Source organism: Exophiala oligosperma, assembly GCF_000835515.1.
Source record: "Exophiala oligosperma strain CBS 72588 unplaced genomic scaffold supercont1.1, whole genome shotgun sequence".
Lineage (NCBI taxonomy): Eukaryota > Fungi > Ascomycota > Eurotiomycetes > Chaetothyriales > Herpotrichiellaceae > Exophiala > Exophiala oligosperma.
Window position 1 is genome coordinate 195,945 of NW_015622818.1, and position 16,822 is coordinate 212,766.

At 51.7% G+C, this 16,822-nt stretch overlaps 8 protein-coding genes across 8 annotated transcripts; 3 read left to right on the forward strand and 5 right to left on the reverse strand.

Moving 5' to 3' along the window:
- Nucleotides 1–1,342: 1,342 nt before the first annotated feature.
- Nucleotides 1,343–2,305, forward strand: PV06_00066 (uncharacterized protein). The gene is made up of 5 exons (XM_016400529.1): nucleotides 1,343–1,358; nucleotides 1,436–1,609; nucleotides 1,676–1,767; nucleotides 1,827–1,903; nucleotides 1,962–2,305. Exons 2-5 carry the CDS (start codon nucleotides 1,514–1,516, stop codon nucleotides 2,084–2,086), a joined length of 390 nt encoding a protein of 129 aa, XP_016267582.1. The 5' UTR covers nucleotides 1,343–1,358; nucleotides 1,436–1,513; the 3' UTR covers nucleotides 2,087–2,305.
- On the reverse strand, nucleotides 1,594–2,876 carry PV06_00067 (uncharacterized protein; the record flags this gene model as incomplete). Its single annotated transcript, XM_016400530.1, has 5 exons — nucleotides 1,594–2,181; nucleotides 2,234–2,341; nucleotides 2,397–2,543; nucleotides 2,599–2,660; nucleotides 2,711–2,876. The coding sequence occupies 5 exons, from the start codon at nucleotides 2,874–2,876 to the stop codon at nucleotides 2,170–2,172; spliced, it is 495 nt and encodes a 164-aa protein (XP_016267583.1). The 3' UTR covers nucleotides 1,594–2,169.
- A 98-nt stretch (nucleotides 2,877–2,974) lies between these two features.
- Nucleotides 2,975–3,944, forward strand: PV06_00068 (uncharacterized protein). The gene has a single exon (XM_016400531.1). The coding sequence runs from the start codon at nucleotides 3,025–3,027 to the stop codon at nucleotides 3,802–3,804; it is 780 nt and encodes a 259-aa protein (XP_016267584.1). The 5' UTR covers nucleotides 2,975–3,024; the 3' UTR covers nucleotides 3,805–3,944.
- Nucleotides 3,827–4,922, reverse strand: PV06_00069 (histone H3-like centromeric protein cnp1). Its single transcript, XM_016400532.1, has 2 exons — nucleotides 4,512–4,922; nucleotides 3,827–4,456 (listed from the first exon to the last, which is right to left on the reverse strand). Exons 1-2 carry the CDS (start codon nucleotides 4,618–4,620, stop codon nucleotides 4,110–4,112), a joined length of 456 nt encoding a protein of 151 aa, XP_016267585.1. The 5' UTR covers nucleotides 4,621–4,922; the 3' UTR covers nucleotides 3,827–4,109.
- Nucleotides 4,923–5,076: 154 nt separating this feature from the next.
- Nucleotides 5,077–6,217, forward strand: PV06_00070 (uncharacterized protein). Its single transcript, XM_016400533.1, has 2 exons — nucleotides 5,077–5,543; nucleotides 5,612–6,217. The coding sequence occupies exons 1-2, from the start codon at nucleotides 5,151–5,153 to the stop codon at nucleotides 6,164–6,166; spliced, it is 948 nt and encodes a 315-aa protein (XP_016267586.1). The 5' UTR covers nucleotides 5,077–5,150; the 3' UTR covers nucleotides 6,167–6,217.
- On the reverse strand, nucleotides 5,783–7,768 carry PV06_00071 (uncharacterized protein). The gene has a single exon (XM_016400534.1). The coding sequence runs from the start codon at nucleotides 7,705–7,707 to the stop codon at nucleotides 7,165–7,167; it is 543 nt and encodes a 180-aa protein (XP_016267587.1). The 5' UTR covers nucleotides 7,708–7,768; the 3' UTR covers nucleotides 5,783–7,164.
- A 1,343-nt stretch (nucleotides 7,769–9,111) lies between these two features.
- PV06_00072 (uncharacterized protein) lies at nucleotides 9,112–10,320 on the reverse strand (the record flags this gene model as incomplete). The annotated part of the gene is made up of 2 exons (XM_016400535.1): nucleotides 9,112–9,946; nucleotides 10,037–10,320. 2 exons carry the CDS (start codon nucleotides 10,318–10,320, stop codon nucleotides 9,112–9,114), a joined length of 1,119 nt encoding a protein of 372 aa, XP_016267588.1.
- A 2,146-nt stretch (nucleotides 10,321–12,466) lies between these two features.
- Nucleotides 12,467–16,746, reverse strand: PV06_00073 (uncharacterized protein). The gene has a single exon (XM_016400536.1). It carries the CDS (start codon nucleotides 16,663–16,665, stop codon nucleotides 12,766–12,768), a length of 3,900 nt encoding a protein of 1,299 aa, XP_016267589.1. The 5' UTR covers nucleotides 16,666–16,746; the 3' UTR covers nucleotides 12,467–12,765.
- Nucleotides 16,747–16,822: the final 76 nt, after the last annotated feature.

The following is a 16,822-nucleotide window of genomic DNA, read 5'->3' on the forward strand; positions in this document are numbered from 1 at the left end:
AAACGTCGATCGCACTGCGAAGATGGTCAGATTTGTCGAGCCTGACGCACTGGATCAAACTGCACATCCCGCTGATCGAAGCGATGGCGCAGAGATGGCTGGAGAGAATAATCCGTACTAGACAGAGTCAGGCAATACTAAACGATCCTCAAACAGGTGCAACCACGGGATACTAATATTATTGTTTTTGTTTGCACGTAAGACTTTGCCCCCGGTTGGACATAAATGTTTATTCGAGAAATGAATATGCTTGCAATAGTTGTTCATTCGTCCAGTCATCATCCTCTTGTTCTCCTCTGATTTTGCTGGCCGTCTCACTTATCGCTAGTTTCATCTCGGTTTTCCCTAGCCGAGCTAGTGAGCCACGAGGCAGGCCAACAGATGTCGATGCGATGGGCGAATGATGCCGGTTCCTGAAACGCTCACCTGTACGCTAGCACTTCAGGGGCCCCATAGCGTTGCTTGATCCCTGTATCCCTGAGTTTCAACTACAAGAATCGCAACTTAAGCATCAGTATTATTGCGTACGTCCGTATTCCGTGAAAATGCATGAAACGATGGTCTTGTCCTGTTCTTGTATAGGCTCGAAGTCTCACCGACAAAGTAATAATAGGAAGCTTTTTTTTACCATGTCTGCTTCACGGACTCGATTGTTATTAATGAGCAGTGAAGCCTTGGTCCAATTACAAGTTGTCTACGTCGTTTCGATGACTTACCAAGAGAAAAGCACAACATCATTTTTGAGGGCACTCTAGAGTGTAAAGCGAGCTGACAAAGTCTATGTTGTTGGTTTTTACAAAAGGATTTATATTCTCCATAATCCGTATAGTACAATAAGTCGGTATGATTCAAGTATGCGCAAGGCGTCGTACATTTTCGACTTATCCTTTTCCTCAACTTGTGTAATCGCTCCTTACTCGAATAAGTCCTGCTCTGGTATATCTTTCCATTTGTTGTCTGTCTGTGTAACTCATTGGCAGAGGTGAGTGGCCAACATTCGCCTTTAGAGCAGTCCGGATCAGTCAGTCCAACATTTCAAAAGCGCAAGAATTATTCCATGGTTGGGTAGTCGGTATAAAGCACTTCCATCGTGTGTGCTCCTCTCCACGGTAGCCTTACGGATTCTTTCGAGACTTTAGCATTGGCAGTTGCATGCTATTCCCTTTGAAACATTGTTCACGAGTTGACCACAGCGTATTGATCAAGAAAACAGCATGATTCTGGGCGCAGCATCCATATGGTCGAGTTACTTGAGTCCGTCGTCACAGAGTTTGAAGCCTTGTGCCACCGTCCACAAAAGCAGGCCGTCAGACTGGTCAAATTACGAAAATGACGAGCTTAATGCTCTGAAGAAATTAGTCAGACAATAAAATTTTCTCTCCAGCAGCCTCGCCTGCTTTGTATCTTGGCGCTAGACTAACGGCTTTTCGGCAAGGTTGGAGATTTTTCGTGAAGATTATCTCTTTTTACATCGGCCCAACATCGAGAGATATACAGGAAATCAGCAGTCATCATGTCGAACGACAGCGACATATCAATGGTGGACGAGGAGGAAGAACTCAAGCACGCCGACGATTTAACTCTGGGTGGTCTGCCGAAGCTGGTCATTGTAGGTTTAGCAAAATCCCTCTCCACCTTGCGAAAGGCCTCCCTTTCTAATACTTACGACACTTAGCTGCCAGGCGCATCTACTCATGCTGCGTCATTCCAAATTGAAAAGGAAGATCACACTCTAGGCAATGCCTTACGGTATTTTGTCAACAAAAAGTAAATGCAACTTTCAAACTTCACTCAGTGCCGGTGGGCCAGTTCTAATATGTTTCCAGTCCCGACGTAGAATTCTGCGGATACACTATTCCCCATCCCTCCGAGACGAAAATGAACATTCGCATCCAGACTTGGGGTAAGTCAAGAAGTCCTCGAGACCGAGCGCAGCCAGCAGAGTCTCTAACTCCAAGCAGAAGATACGCGGACGACAGCGGTTGATGCCCTGCGAAAGGGCCTCGTTGACATGATGGACGCCTGCGATGTGATTACTGAAAAGTTCACCCAAGCACGAGACGAATTTGATGCACAGAAATCGTAATGATTTATCGATTTTGGTGATGCATTGCGAAGGCGCTGGGGGTTTTCTGGTTTAGCTATGTACAGTGGTTGGTACCATGACTTCTAGTTCCGTCCCTAAGTATTGCGTTAGGTTGTTTACGCAAAGACTCGTAGCATCGAGACATACCTCAAGGAATCCAGACATGAAGTTCTTTGGTAACCTGGCGTTCTCGTCCTCTTCCGTTCTCCAGTACTTCATTATGTGCGAATTCTGTTTCCAGAAGTTAAGTGTTTCCTTTAAAAAGTTCCTCGTAAGCATCAGATTTGTATTGCCGGAGTGTCAAACGCACTTGGAATTCGGCGTGGCTCTGTTGGAGCAAAACATCCACCGCCTGTAGATGATTGACATATCTGTGTTTCTCAAACTCTTGTCTGACTTTCGTCCGGATCTTGGAGACTGGCATGTTCAGGGAGTACATCGACTGGATCTCAGGGCTCTTTTTCTTGATCAGCAGGGCTGTCCGTCGTGGGTCAGGGGGAAAATCAGCATACAGCTCTGAGCCATTCGCGGTATGATCTGAGAACTCGTCGTTGCGCATCTGCCCAGTTAATGGCTGTGGAAAGGTCAGCGCGTTTGCAAAGCTGCGGAGGGAGTTTGACGTACACGACCGCGACCTTTGGGCCAGATATGTAGGGTTGATGGTCATGTCGATGTATTGCACACTCACATAGGAGCGTTCTCGTGAGTTCTGGTCGGCGAGACGCAGTCTGCGTGGATTGATGTTAAGGTCTAGGGTTGCGGAGCTTCGACCTCGGCGAACCTGCTCCATTTGCTGCCCAATCACCACCAGGCATTTTGTAAGTGGAGATCACGTTAAAATACCTTCCAAGTGCCCTTTCGATGACATCTGGATTAAAAGAAACCACAGTCGCCAGCGCCAGCACCAGCACCTCAACACAATACCAGGAAAGGAAGTAATGGGTTCCATTGAGAGAGCCACACCAACCACAATGTCCAGACGCACACATACACTGAATCGGATAACCAACGAGACTAAAATTCAAGTCTCTCTTTCCCTTGATGGAGGTCCACTGCCCGCCTTTCAACCATCAGATCACTTCGATTCGTCAATACCTAACGCACAAAAGCAAGCACACCCTGATGTACTCTTTCCTCTGCCATCATCTCATCATGCGACACAAATCACTGCGACCCAGCAGATCGCCATCTCAACTGGAATTGGATTCTTGGACCACATGCTCCACGCGCTAGCAAAACATGCTGGCTGGTCATTGGCAGTGCGCGCGTCGGGGGATCTTATCATCGATGACCATCACACAGCAGAGGACGTCTTTCTAGCAGTGGGATCGGCTTTCAATGGTGCCTTGGGTAAGAGAACTTCCCTAGTGCGATTTGGTCGAGGAGATGCGCCGCTTGACGAAGCCCTTTCGTGGGCAGTGATCGATCTTTCAAACCGACCATACAGCGTGATCGATTTTGGCTTCACCCGAGAAAAGATCGGCGACCTCAGCACGGAAATGATCACCCACGGCCTCGAGAGTTTCGCACAGGCGGCCAGTGTCACTTTACATATCAAGTGTGTGTACGGACATAACAACCACCACAGAGCAGAGAGTGCCTTCAAGGCTCTTGCTGTAGCGTGCAGACAGGCTTGCGAGAGAAGAGCAGAAGGCACCGTTGGTAGTGGAGATGTCACGAGTACCAAAGGTGTACTTGGATCCAGCGTCAATGAATGAAGCAAAACCTTTGGGGTCTGAATAGATTGTAACAAGAAGCGTCATTGGATTTTAATCTCGTTCCTCAGATGTTCCCTTTGGGATAAAAGGATTGTTGCGTTATCAGCAATAAGAAACGCTCGTAGACAGCATTAAGCATCCAAAATCAGTGTTCAAAAACCCAACAAGACTTCTTCCTTTGATGTTTTAGGCTTCTCTGCTCTGAATATGAGCAGGGCCGAATCCGTGCCATAAAACCATCCCAAGGCCAAAAACGCCGCGCTGTACATACATAACAGTAATCATGAAAATGTGACAAAGCACACTCAGCCCAGACCGCCCCAGGCACCTCTTATCCTCCGAGCTAGCTGGATATCTTTCTGCATTATAGTAACCCTCTTTGCGTGGATGGCGCAAAGATTGGTATCTTCAAAGAGGTGTACGAGAAAGGCTTCGCTGGCTTCCTGTAGTGCCTGTATTGCTTGACTCTGCCATCTTAACTCCTGAGCTGCTCGAGTGGGAAGGAGATCAATTGCGATTTCGCGGACTAGACGCGCAAAGGGGAGTTTGAGAATCAACAGATCTGTTGACTGCTGATATCGTCTGATTTCTCGAAGAGCAATTGTTCCTGGCTTATATCGATGCGGTCTCCTCGTGGGCACTGGGTCGCCGGCTGGTCCCAAAAATCAGCGCTGTTCCATTCACGATCGATGACAGAGAATACTTACGTTGCGCGCGAGGTCGGCCCATACTTGTTCTCGACTTGACCTGAGAGCCTTGCCCTTTGCGGGGAGTCGTGCGTTCGGATTGGCGTCTCACATGCTTGGTCTGCGCCATGGTGCTTTAAGAGGTGCTGATCCTCCAAAGAAAGAGGTGAGGAGGGAGGCGCGTAGGAAATTGCTCAAGTGTAAGTCGCTACGTAGACTCGAAAATCGAGGTGGTGGATTGTCGTGGTAGTGCAAATCGATAATGGTCGTGGGCGGACGTTACGGCGCTGGGGAGTGGGCACCGTAGCGGTTCAAGGATGCTATCTCCTAGAGATTGCGTTCAGAGACAGACTGATCGGTCATGCGGTGTCGGTGTCGCGCGCCAGTATGCTGGATTTGTTCAAAAAGTGACTGTGCTCATCAAGGTCGCGTCCCGCATTGAAATCCGCAGAGGGCGCGTCAATTGGACTGGGCGGCTGACAAAGACTCGCCCGGGGTACCTATTTGCGCCTAACGTGGTGGCCTCTGCCTTACCTGACGCTTTGATTCGAACGACGTTCCGGGAGGCATCAAACACCTCGTTCTTCAGACAATCCCGCACAGCAAACAAAGAGGCCACCTACCACCTACCCACCTCTCACCATAGCCTGTCGCCACTACATGAACCTATCATTCCCCATCCTGTCGCCGATTCCTCCTCCAGATAAATATCACCATGACTACTCTGACCTTCGCTCGCCGATTCTGACGCAGTCCGTGTTGTCCCCCATCTACACTATCGTCCAGAGTCCCGAATTCCTCTCGGACTTCTCGCGAACCATCCTCCCGTTTTTTCAGCTCATACCTTGGATCATGGCAGCAATATTAGGCGGAGGCGAGGAAGCCCTGGGTCAGCTGGGCCAGTTTCCTCTAGAACAATGGTTCTTCGAGATGCCACCCTGCACCCGGTACTGGACGACAGCCACCGTCATTACATCAGTCCTGCTCCAATGCAAAGTCATTACGCCCTTTCAACTCTTCTATTCATGGCGCGCAGTATACTATAAGTCTCAGGTAAGAGAGAGCCATTGTACACTACCCCCAAAAATAACACGATCTCGCGCTGACACGGTCTGGTCTAGTATTGGCGACTGATAACCACATTCATATACTTTGGACCCCCGTCCCTAGATCTCGCCTTTCATGTCTTCTTTCTCCAACGATATTCCCGACTGTTGGAACAAGGCTCGGGCCCTTCACCAGCGGTCTTCTCGTGGCTGCTGCTGTACGCTTGCGCGTCGCTGCTCGCCCTCAGTTCACTCACCACCTCAATCCCGTTCCTCGGTTCAGCCCTGTCAAGTACGCTAGTTTACATCTGGTCTCGACGAAACCCGGATACGCGACTCAGCTTCCTGGGAGTGTTGGTGTTCACGGCGCCTTACCTACCTTGGGTGTTGATGGCTTTCCACATGTTCATGCACGGTAGTATCCCCAAAGATGAAATCTTGGGCGTGATTGTAGGTCACGTCTATTATTTTCTTGCCGACGTTTGGCCTGGTCTACATGAAGGACAGAGACCGATGGATCCTCCAGAATTCTGGGTTCGATTATGGGAAGGGCGACGTGCCGAAACTGGAGAGCGAAACATCGATGGAGATGTAGCTGCCGCTGCCGCACGACCTGGAGAAGTACGGTGATAGAGATGTAGCATGAGAACTGAGCATAATATAAAATCAAATTTGGACTAAGTCATTTTGAACCAGCACCAGTAAGAAACATTTAGTGTGTTTCGTCAAAACCGGCCTTTGTGGATTGCCTGGGAAAGAGTACGAACAGGGAGGCTGGTCGGGGGACCATGTGCCATCTGCGTAGGAATTCATTCTGTGTCTACCTCGCGAACTCGAAAGACTGTAAAGGCGTGATTTCGATGAGTCCAGCTAGGTCAGTCAGGACAAATGTGAAGTTGAAAGCCTTGTGATTGTCCTGAAGCATCCATCTAATGGTAGGAAAGAAAGAGGCTTGCTCCTCAGTTCTTGAGTTCCCAACTCTGACTTGCCGCTGGTCGTTGGCCATGTTAACTGCCCATAAAATTCAATGGTGGCGATGTTGATTAATCATCAGCTAGGCTCTGGAATCCCCCAAGCCATGGCTAAAGTTACACTTGTATATGTCGTTGGCCGTGTCCATCCCGCGCTTGACCATGCAGTAGGTGCATCATACGAGTGTTCCTTGGAGAGAACACTTAGATGAAGCAGTCAACCCAACATTCTTTGTCGAATTGAGATCTTGCTCAGCGTGTATCTTCGACTTCTGAAACACCGTGAAACATCGTGTTGAGTGAACTGGTCTGCTACCCTTCTGGGGGGATGTGTCATCGAAATTCTGCATGAGGTAATTGTCGACAACACCAAGGGTGTGAAGGTGAGACTGTACTGGCATTTTCCGGGTGAGCGAGAGGATTCGAGTCGGCCCTGGTAAGAGTGGACCCAGATGTCCCGGCAACTAAACGATCAGGTCGTCAGCCAGGAGCCTTAGACATTTGATCTAAGCCTCTATGGCGACAATCAATCTTTCCCCCGAGACAGCGCAGTCCATGCTAGTCGTCGAAAAGTGACGGGCAACGCTCAAGAATAAAACCTCAGATACGCCAGACTTGTGCTCAAGAATGGGCGGTGGGTATGTCCAAGGGGCGAGTCTATTCTTCGGGCTCGCCTTGTTCTTTCTCCAGCTGCTGCTCTTCTCTTTCTCGGCGCCTCTTCTCCTGTCTGGCCATCGGGTGCTCGCCATCTTCTGAAATTTCGCCAGCCTTCAGGCCTAAAGCTCTACGAAGCCTCTCACTCTCTCGTTCTTTCGCTTCGGCCAGTTCATGCACTTGATAGCTTTTGAGACCTTTGCCATCCATTCTCTTACCGCCCGAGCGGCGGTCCTTGTTACGTTCCATCTCTGCCGTTAACTTCTCACGCAGCTTGTCGCATTCAGCCTCGATTTTGTCCTCATCGACCTCGTCATCTTCTAACTTCTCTTGCAGTTCGAGGACTTTGACTTCGATATCCCGTAGCCTATCATGGTTCAGGATTTCCTGGTCCGGTTTGCGAGTCTTAGGGCCACGGGTGGACTCATCGAGACTGTAGGGTGCGCCGATACCTGTGTCGCGGGGTTTTAAGAGCGAAAGATTTCGCTGAACATAGCCTGAGGTCCCCGAGCCACGCGGAGTAGATAGACCAACGTTGGATGACATGTCAAAATATCCTCCTGGGTAGAACGCTAAGAAAAGCGAAGGTCTGAGAAACGGAAGAACGTTTCGCATGAATAGGAGGAAAGTTTGGGTAGAGGATGTACAAGTACTACGATGATTAGATAAGATTGGAAGCTAATCACGTGCCCAGACGTTTTTCCCCTCTCTTCGCTTGAGGTCATGATATCAAAGGTTCAGGTTTGCATCTGTAACGTCTTGCGTCGCGCATCTTGCTAATAGAGGAGGCAGTCAATTTCAAAGTCTAAAAGGACGAGCTTGATATACGGTCAAGCCTGGCGGCCGTCGCCAGTCTCTCTCTCATTTGACAGGTATGGCAGCCAGCTGCAAGAGCGGATGTCAATGCATCAGAAACTCGCTCGAGCAGTCCTCGCGTTGAAGGTCATAGTCGATTCGGGAATTTCCTATGATAGCCACGTCCCTGAGTTGGACTCGACCATAATGTTAGCGACCCCCCAATGATCGGGATGCTGTCTACGAGTGCTGGCCTGGTCGAGGTGCGCTGGGAGAAATGTTCGACACGAAAATCGCCTCGACAACGTTCCGCCAGGCGCAGTATATCGAATCATCCCACACGAGCATCACGGCTCGTCACAGATCTTTCTGCTTGTTTGTGTCGTTGATTCCTTATAGGCCCCGAATCCCCATCAAGCATGGGTAGGAGCAACTGGCATGGCCGAAGGTAGTACTGTTCTCCGTACGTACATCACACTTATCACCAGGCACCGCTAAATCGCAAGAGGCTAGCCTTCGTTCTAGGCATTTGCTAACAAAGTTAGGGACATCTCTGGTCCCTAAAAATCTGATGATCTGAACCCACAATCATAAGTTTTGGGGCAGCGACAGGGACTTTAGGCTGCGGGAGTTATTATTCTCTTGGCTCAATTGGACCCTTTCTCTATCACTCTGGAACTCAATTCCGGCATCTGCATTCGTCCTCCTTCGCACGGGGTACAACGCTCTTCGTTCTTCATTTGCTGCTTGGACAGCAAGATCTTGTCTTGTCGATGTTCCTCCCAGGGTCCTTATGATCCCTGTCATCTCATATACCTTTTTACTTGGCCAGATCCCGGCGTCCTAGGGCATTGACTTTGTGTATCGTTCCAAGCCTCTGTTTCTAACTGACTCTCTCTTTCTCCCTGTATCCGCCGCTTGGACTCTTTCTCTTTTCTCCTCAATCTATTGTCTGTTTATTTGCTCTTGCTTATACGTCCTGACAGATATGTTTCGTTGTGCTGTTGTGAAAATGATGCCGTTCCAGTTGAACATGGGGTCGGCCGTCCCTGCTGCATTACTTCTCCTCTTCCAATCTTTTTTGGCTTACATTGCAGAATCTCCCAGCAACAATATCAGAGCATGGGCCCTGCCTACTGGAATTCTTCCATCCTTTCACCTGGGATGACTAGGTGGAGTAAAGGCACTGCCACCATGTGGAGGTTGTGTGTCCCTATACACAGCTGCAAGATTGCCCGGCCATGGTAAAGTATCCCCGTCCACCGCGGCTGTACGCTCAGCTGTCCAACCTGCTTGGCTGCCTGGTGTAAAGACATTGGCTTGTATACCACTATGTTGTTGTTGCGTCGTCCGCATTGCTGCTTGCCCAGCGTGCCCTCCCAGAGCAGCCGTGCTTTGGAAGTCCATTGGTGCCATCTGACTGTACATTGGAGATTGCAGATTCATCATTGCAACGTTTCCACCCAAGAGCATAGAAGCATCGAGAGGATCATCTGGAGGTGGTTGGAATCCTTGACTTATAGCTGCAGGAATTGCAGCAGTTTGATGCTCGGGCCCCATGCCTTGGGACACCGAGTCCATTTCGTCCGAGTCCGATGCTCCATCAACACCATCCACTCCATCCACTCCGTCTCTTCCATCTAGAAGCTCGACCCCGTCCCCCATATCGTCCTTTCCCAGGGGTGAGAGTGGGATCTGATCCGATGACTGTCTGGAAGGACGGGGTGCGAGCCGCGGTGGTATGTCTGGTGGTTGATAGGATGGCTGGCCTCGCACTATTCTGCTGTCCAATACCGACTCTGACTGACTTTTGATAGGACCTGCACGCTCTACAGGTGGGGGATCGAGACCTAGACCACGGAGAATCGCATCGGTAGAGACGCGGCTGCTGCTCTCATCGGGAACGACACCAGGAAATCCACGACCCTCTCTGCACGCCCAATAGAGCCTCTGCAATGCTTCGTCCATAACATCATGCATACCCCAGTACCTAAACATAATTTTGGTAAGCGCACAGTCATTATCACCTGTCAAGTATAGGATGGATGAACAAATCGCCGTGCATTCTCATCAAACTTACCAGTCCCTTGCTTCTCTCCGTCTCCTAGCACTATACTCACAAATACTATCGCTTGCGATACAACCCGCGCAGGGAATGTTGCCATCACACTGTAAATTGGTCAGACGACTGAATGTCCCGGAGGATTTTGGGGGAATTGGTGACGACTCAATCCATCCCACCTTCGATTTCTTGATTTTACAACGATCGCAAGCCCTTCCAATTCGAACTCGAGTTCTTAACTGCTCAGAACTCTCAGCTTTCGGCGGCAGCCGATTGTCCTGTCGCTCTTTTCGATTTGGCATCCCGAAGATCACTCCCTCCCACCCCTACAATCTCCGGCTTGCGACCGGGTCCTTGACTGGACAGGGACAGGCTCAAGAACGACACAGCCTCTGTGAACAATCTAGACTGGACAGAGCAGCGAGCATGAGAGGATCGCGAATGGTGAGTTTGGGTTGACCCTTTGGAATCACGACTATCACCCTGAAATTTCGTGGTTTCTGTTCATCCCTCAACGAAGCGGTAGCTCCCCGTGTGTGTCCGGCACATTGAGGAGATTATCTGCGCTGGGCTCGCGTGCTATGTTTTGATCCGCACAAACCCCCGACATGCAAACCTGTCAGACTGGCGTCAGCTAGATATCAAAATTTTCCCGTACGATCGAGGCGAAACCAACGTGGTGTCGAAGGACTGAATCGAGAACTTGGCATCCTGAGAGCCGCTATTCCATCGACCAGGTCAAAATGGCAAAATGGAGATCTGGACGATTGCAGGGCCGCTATCCAGAAACGTATGCACTAATTGACAAGGCCAAGTGGGCTTCTGAAATGGCAGCAGAACGAACCACGTATGCGGATCCAAATGTGGCGGTATTATTACTGCTCTTCTTGACGAAACAACAGCTACCACACACCAACGCTGCCGAGGTTGTTCCCGAGACGTCGTGCCTACGACTCCAGTGCAGTTACTCAGATGACGCTGGTATTCTAGGACATTATTTTGATGTTACAACACGCTGCGAAAATCATGAAATGAGTCCTCGGATATGTGACACCCCCGTCGCCGTTGCGATGGTTGGGGCCACCACCACTTCTAGTCAGCCCCGAAAAAGCCCACGGCCCTCATCCAAGTGTCAATAACAATCAACTGACTGATTCAATGGAAGAGGTTGTGTTTACTTATTGGTACGACATCGAAAGCCTTCCATTCGTTACATTGCGTTGTAAATCCTTCTATCCCTGCTTGGTGGCCTACTCCTCGCTGGATGCATGGAGGCCATGCTTGGGCAGCAACTATTACCGCAATACTGTATCTCGGCAGTGCCACAGATTGGAAGTCGCCAGCCCCATCTCGCCCGCTGTGATGTCCTGGTTGCAGTATCGACTGATGCCAATTTCTTCAAGGGTCTATGGTTGCCACTGCTATCCACGACTCCTACCGATAGTTTACCAATGAGGGACCGGTATGGCCCTCGTTAATTGATAGCCACCAACCTTCAAGACCTTCAAAACTGGTTCTTTGCCTGTGTCGAGCTCCACGCGCCCCCAGAGGTCGCAATGGGGGTGGCCCGGATCTTCCATCCGGAGTGGATTGTCGGGTCCGGCCTAGTCAACAGAGGCTCAGGTGTACGACTCCGGCCGAACCAATGACAAAATCCCTAGCCGCCCTTCGCCAAAATTTACCGGTTCTTCTGGTACTTTTAAGTAAAGTAAAGACCTCGACCGGACAGGAGCTCAAATTCCACGGACGGTCAGTGGCCGAAAGCAATTCTGTCAGAGTCGTGCTTCACATGTGTCTGTGATGAAGGACCGTTTTGACAATGACACCTCTGCGCATTTTTGTCCCAGTTTCTCCAAAATCCGGCCCACCGAAATTGCGGGATTGCTGTTTGCCTTGCCGAATGAAGCGTAGTAATGCGCTTGACAGGCACGACACAGAAAACGGATATGCATGGACTGCATCTTAGGGTCTACGGGCCTATGACAGCCTGAAACCTTTGTACCCAAGTGATCTTGTTACAAACTCGTACCCGTACTCTACACCCCGGTGCAGCAAGGATATCGACTTATTACGGAGCCCATGACCGGAAGTTTCGCCCGGTCTCGTAAAAGCATTTCGGTCAGAGCCACCCATGTTGCTAATTATTTCCAAGTTCGGAGTGGGGGTTGTTCAGAATTGAAGGATCAAAATCCTCCGTCAACAGCAATGTACCCGTGCCCTCCATGGACGAAGACAAAGACGCAGATGCAGAGAGGGTAAAATACAGTCGTCGCGTATTCAAGCCAGGGGCGTTCACATGGTCAATGACTCCATAGCAGCGATGAGCCGCTATGTGAATGCTCAGACATGTCCTTGATAATTTGGTATGTACGAAAGAATTGTTCTTGAGCCCCCGGTGACGAACAAACGAGTTCCTCGTGGTCTTTGCGCCACTGAAATCAACGGTGACTTCTACGAGTACTGGCTACAGACCTCAACTCGCCTGATGATGATGATCAATCCACATTGGCAAGGATAGAACAAATAAAAAGGCTCCTCAAGTGTGAGAGCTTACAGTATGAATGGCAGATTCAAGACACGCTCATATTTCGCAGCAACACGCTCACCCAATGTATACACACATTCATGCACATGCGCATGTACCGTACACCGTACACATCTCCCTTCCTATCACGTACATATCAAACACGTCGGTCCCTAACGCCTTGAAGACTTACCTACCGCCGTGGAAAGAAAAAAAATCCCTGCTACGAATCCCACATGACCTCGCCCAGAGCGAGTAAGATTTCCTGCTGACCTTTTCTGGCCTTGATGCTTTCTTCTCGGTCCTCCCCCCTGAGTTTGGCACTACAACACAGTTCCACCAACGTCCGCAATTCATCATACGTGTACCCGACATCCCTCTTTTGCGCCTTGCAATCTCGAACGTACTGCAACACGGCGTCAGGCCCTTGCAGGAAGAGGTTGAAATATTGAGATGACCAAGTCAATAGGCCCGAAGTATCATCGTCGTCGTTGTCGTCTTCGGCTTCGGCTGGCACCCCGGTCGAGATACCTAGACCCGCGGCAACGCTGCTCTTGTCGGCGTCGACGACACCTGCAGATCGACCGCCGACTGCAGCAGCATCCCTCGTTGCGTGAGTGTTCGAGGCAGTACTGGCCAGGACGGCTCTGAGGTTCTGCTGGATGACCATGGCGTCGATGCGCACTCTCTCCGCGCCGTTGGTGTTCATGACGCCAATCGAGTCGGCGGCGATCACGATGTAGCGGTCCACGAGCCGGGCGAGACCGGTCAGGATGAAACCCCTCTCGCGAGACCCCAGGTAAGTCGCGATGTTTGAGTCAAAGGCAATCAAGTCATTGTTCAACTCGAGAATCAACGGAGACGCCGAAGTCGGCGGCGCAGCCAGCACGTACGGATACAGACCCGAACCGAGCGGCGGGAGGGTCGTCGAGTCGCGGTTCAAAGGTTCGCCGGGCGATGTCGTGGAGCCATTGTTGGTCGCATCGGCCTCGGGGCCAGGCCCGCGGAGCGTGCGCGAGAGCTGGTGTATGATGCCGCAGCGGATGTCGATGTGCAGAGTCAGCAGACTGGACTGGGCGAGAGCGCGGAACGAAGACACGGTACCGTCGAACGCGACAGCTGTTTCCGAGCCCAGTGGTAGGAGGACGGGCGCCGTGGCTCCAGGGTGATTCGGTGACTTGCCGCCGAGGGACCGGAGGCCCGTGATCAGAGTCCACCGTCGAGCAGCTTTGGCCTGCGAGCCCGTTCGCGTGTGACCGGGGTGGCCGCTTTCGACGTGGCGGATCTGCGTTAGGGCGGCAGAGAGCCACTGCATCGAGTTGTACAAGAGGGAGAGCTGGTGGACGGACTTTGGATCGGAGATGATGTCGTAGGATGACAGGGGGTGTTGTTTCGTCGCAGACAGCAAGGCCTGGACTTCTTTCGCGACGAGGGCGGCTCGGGAAGTCGCGCCGCCGGAATAATCGTGCGCGAGCAATTCGAGCGCGGCATCGCGGACCTCTCCTGACTCGGCAAAGGCGGCGGCCGCTTTGAGTGCCAAAGTGTTGACGTTCTGGTTCGCGGAGGACGGCACGACCCTGCTCACCAGAGCCTTGTAGTACCCGAAGCATTTGTCGTAGTACGTGACGAGTTGGTCGATGATGAGCTGCGTGAACATTTGATCCTGGGGAATCGAGCCGAGCATGCCTGAGAACGCACGGATCAGACCCATGAACGAGACGGTGCCTTTGAACACCGGGTGGGTGGAATGCTTCGACCATTGCGAGTCTTCCGAAAAGGCTTCCAGATCGATCATGCACTGGGTGCAGAGCTCGGTGACTGCCTCTTCGAGTTGCGGGTGGAACACGTTGATGAGGAAGTCGTCCAGGAAGGACGTGAGGGTGCTCATGGGGATGTGGGCGGTCGTGGGGACGACGTCCTTGAGACGTTGGAGGAAGGTCAACGACGGCGGGAGCAAGATGGTCATGTTGAAGACGCCGGGCTCGATCAACAATTTGTGCCCTGCGGCCGAAACATCCTGGCCACTTCGTTCGGAGGTCAAGTCCAGCCCGTTCCCGGCGCGAGACTTACTGACCAGACCTGGCACGGAGCTCTTGAGGATCTCGTCCAGCTCGTCCTCTTCGGCCTTCATGGATTCGGACTTGAGGTCCATCTCGGACAGCTTGAACATCTTCTTGCTCTTGTCCCGTGTCGGGCGGGCGAAGATGTCCGTGCTCGTCGTCGTGTTGAGGCCGGAGCGTAGCGTCATGCCGCCGTCGGTGGCGAGGTAGTCGTGCAAGAGGGAGCGCATTTCCATCTGGTACAGCTTCCACAGCTCCTTGAAGCCGCTGGTATACTTGTCCGGTTTGGTCAATTTCTCTCGCGAGGCGATCCCGGTTATGATCTCGTGAAGCACGCGATGGCTCTCAGCGATGGCCTCGAACTTCGAGTACAGCGTCCAGAGGAAATCGGAGAGGACCTGAGCTCGGGCGTCGTGGACCTGCAGGGCCATGACTTTGCGGCCGTCCTTGTTGACGTGTCCTCTGAGATGGGTCGGGTATTTGGCGTCAATGTCGTGGTTGGTCTTTTCCACCACCTTGTACAGCTCCATTGGCATCCTCTGCTCTATCCGCGACACGGCTTCCCCGAGCTGGCCGAGTTTGTGCAGAGACTCTAGAATCATGTGGATGTAGTAGAAAGTGTCGGCCTCGGGGTTCTTTGACGCGTCTTCGATCATGGGCGTGGTGATATCGGCGCTGTTCAGGTAGTGGATGAATGGTCGATCCCAGACGTTGACGCTGCCCATCAGGTTGTCCTTGGACTCTCTATCTTCGCCATTGGCCTTCTTCCCCTTCCATCTGTCTTTGCAGTAGGGACTCCGTAAATACAGGTGGTCATGCAGTTCTTCGACCAAGATGTCTAGTAGGGTGCTTTCCTGGTTGATAAAGTAACTCCGTAGGTCCGTGATTGCTCCGATGCCATCGAGTTCGCTCTTGGTGATGGCTTTGAGACTGTCCATCAGCAGGTCGACGGCTCCGAGAAATTTCTTTTCACTAATCTTCTCCTCGAGTTTGCCCGGGACGGTCTTGAGGGATTCGATATTGCTCAGGATAACTAGCATGTGGTCCAGGTCCCCGGACTGTTCGGCCAACCCTCGCAACTCAGGCCTCGTGGTCAACATGCCGCCCTTGACGCTCATCAGACCTCCCTTGAGATGTCTCACTCGACTCTGGCTTTCCCGGATGGCGGATTGGATCTTGTGGTACGTACCGACGGCACTGTTGAAGTCGGCGTAGTGCTCGTTCACCACCGACTTGAGGCACTTCTGCAAATCAACGTGCGTGCTGGAGAAATCATCCTCCTTGTCCTTGAGGCCCAACGAGCTTGGATCCATGAGCTTCAGGGCAATCTTGACGGGGACGCATTCGTCGCCTTCCATGTCCTTCCAACTTGACTGAATGTGTCGCAGGATCTCGTCCATGCTCTTCTGTGGCCTCCGCGGCGAATACTGTCTGTTCGCATTCTCGGGAAGGGGGTAGGTCTGGTTACTGTAGCCATTCGTCTGGCTGCTCGGCGCGTTCAGGCTAGTCATGGAGGGTTTCTTAGGCATCGTAGTAGGTGGCATCGTCGGAGGTGGAGGCATGGGAGACCGGCCCTCTCGGTTGTCGCGAAACCTCGGGTCATGATTGACTCTGTCCCTATCTCGAGTCGGCGGCCTCTGCGGTCTCTGCTCGTACGCCTGAGGCTCTCTTTCCCGGGCATAACCATTGTCGTTTCTTGGAGGAGGCTCTTCTGCATATCTTGGGCGCGGTAATCCTCCATAACCACCACCACCACCTACTCCTCCTCCCGCTGATCCTCCATAGCCCCCGCCACCACTTCCACCTCCTGGAGCTACTCTGCCCGGTAATCCCTGCGCAGGAGAGTCTCGCTCCCCGCGCTGTTCATAGGGGTTGGATCTGCGTCGCCGCTCTTGCGATCCGAAACTGTTGACGGAGGCGGAGGAAGAGTTGTTCTGTCGATTCAAGTACGGGTCCGCATAGCGACCAGAGGAGATAGAATGGGACACATTGGTCGGAGCGTATGGGTTGGTGCCATTAGTTGGGCCTCCGTAACCGTTGAGCGCGTAGGGATTATTGCTCATTTTCTATACCTCTGTTAGACAAACAAAACACAAGTACGGTTGGCTACGCATGGCGTATCGACCATTCGCAAAAAAAAAAAAGAATTCGAGCGCTGAGGATAAATGTGGTTGAAGCATGGAGTAAAAGGACGTTTCTAAGGAGAATGAATCTTGTGTT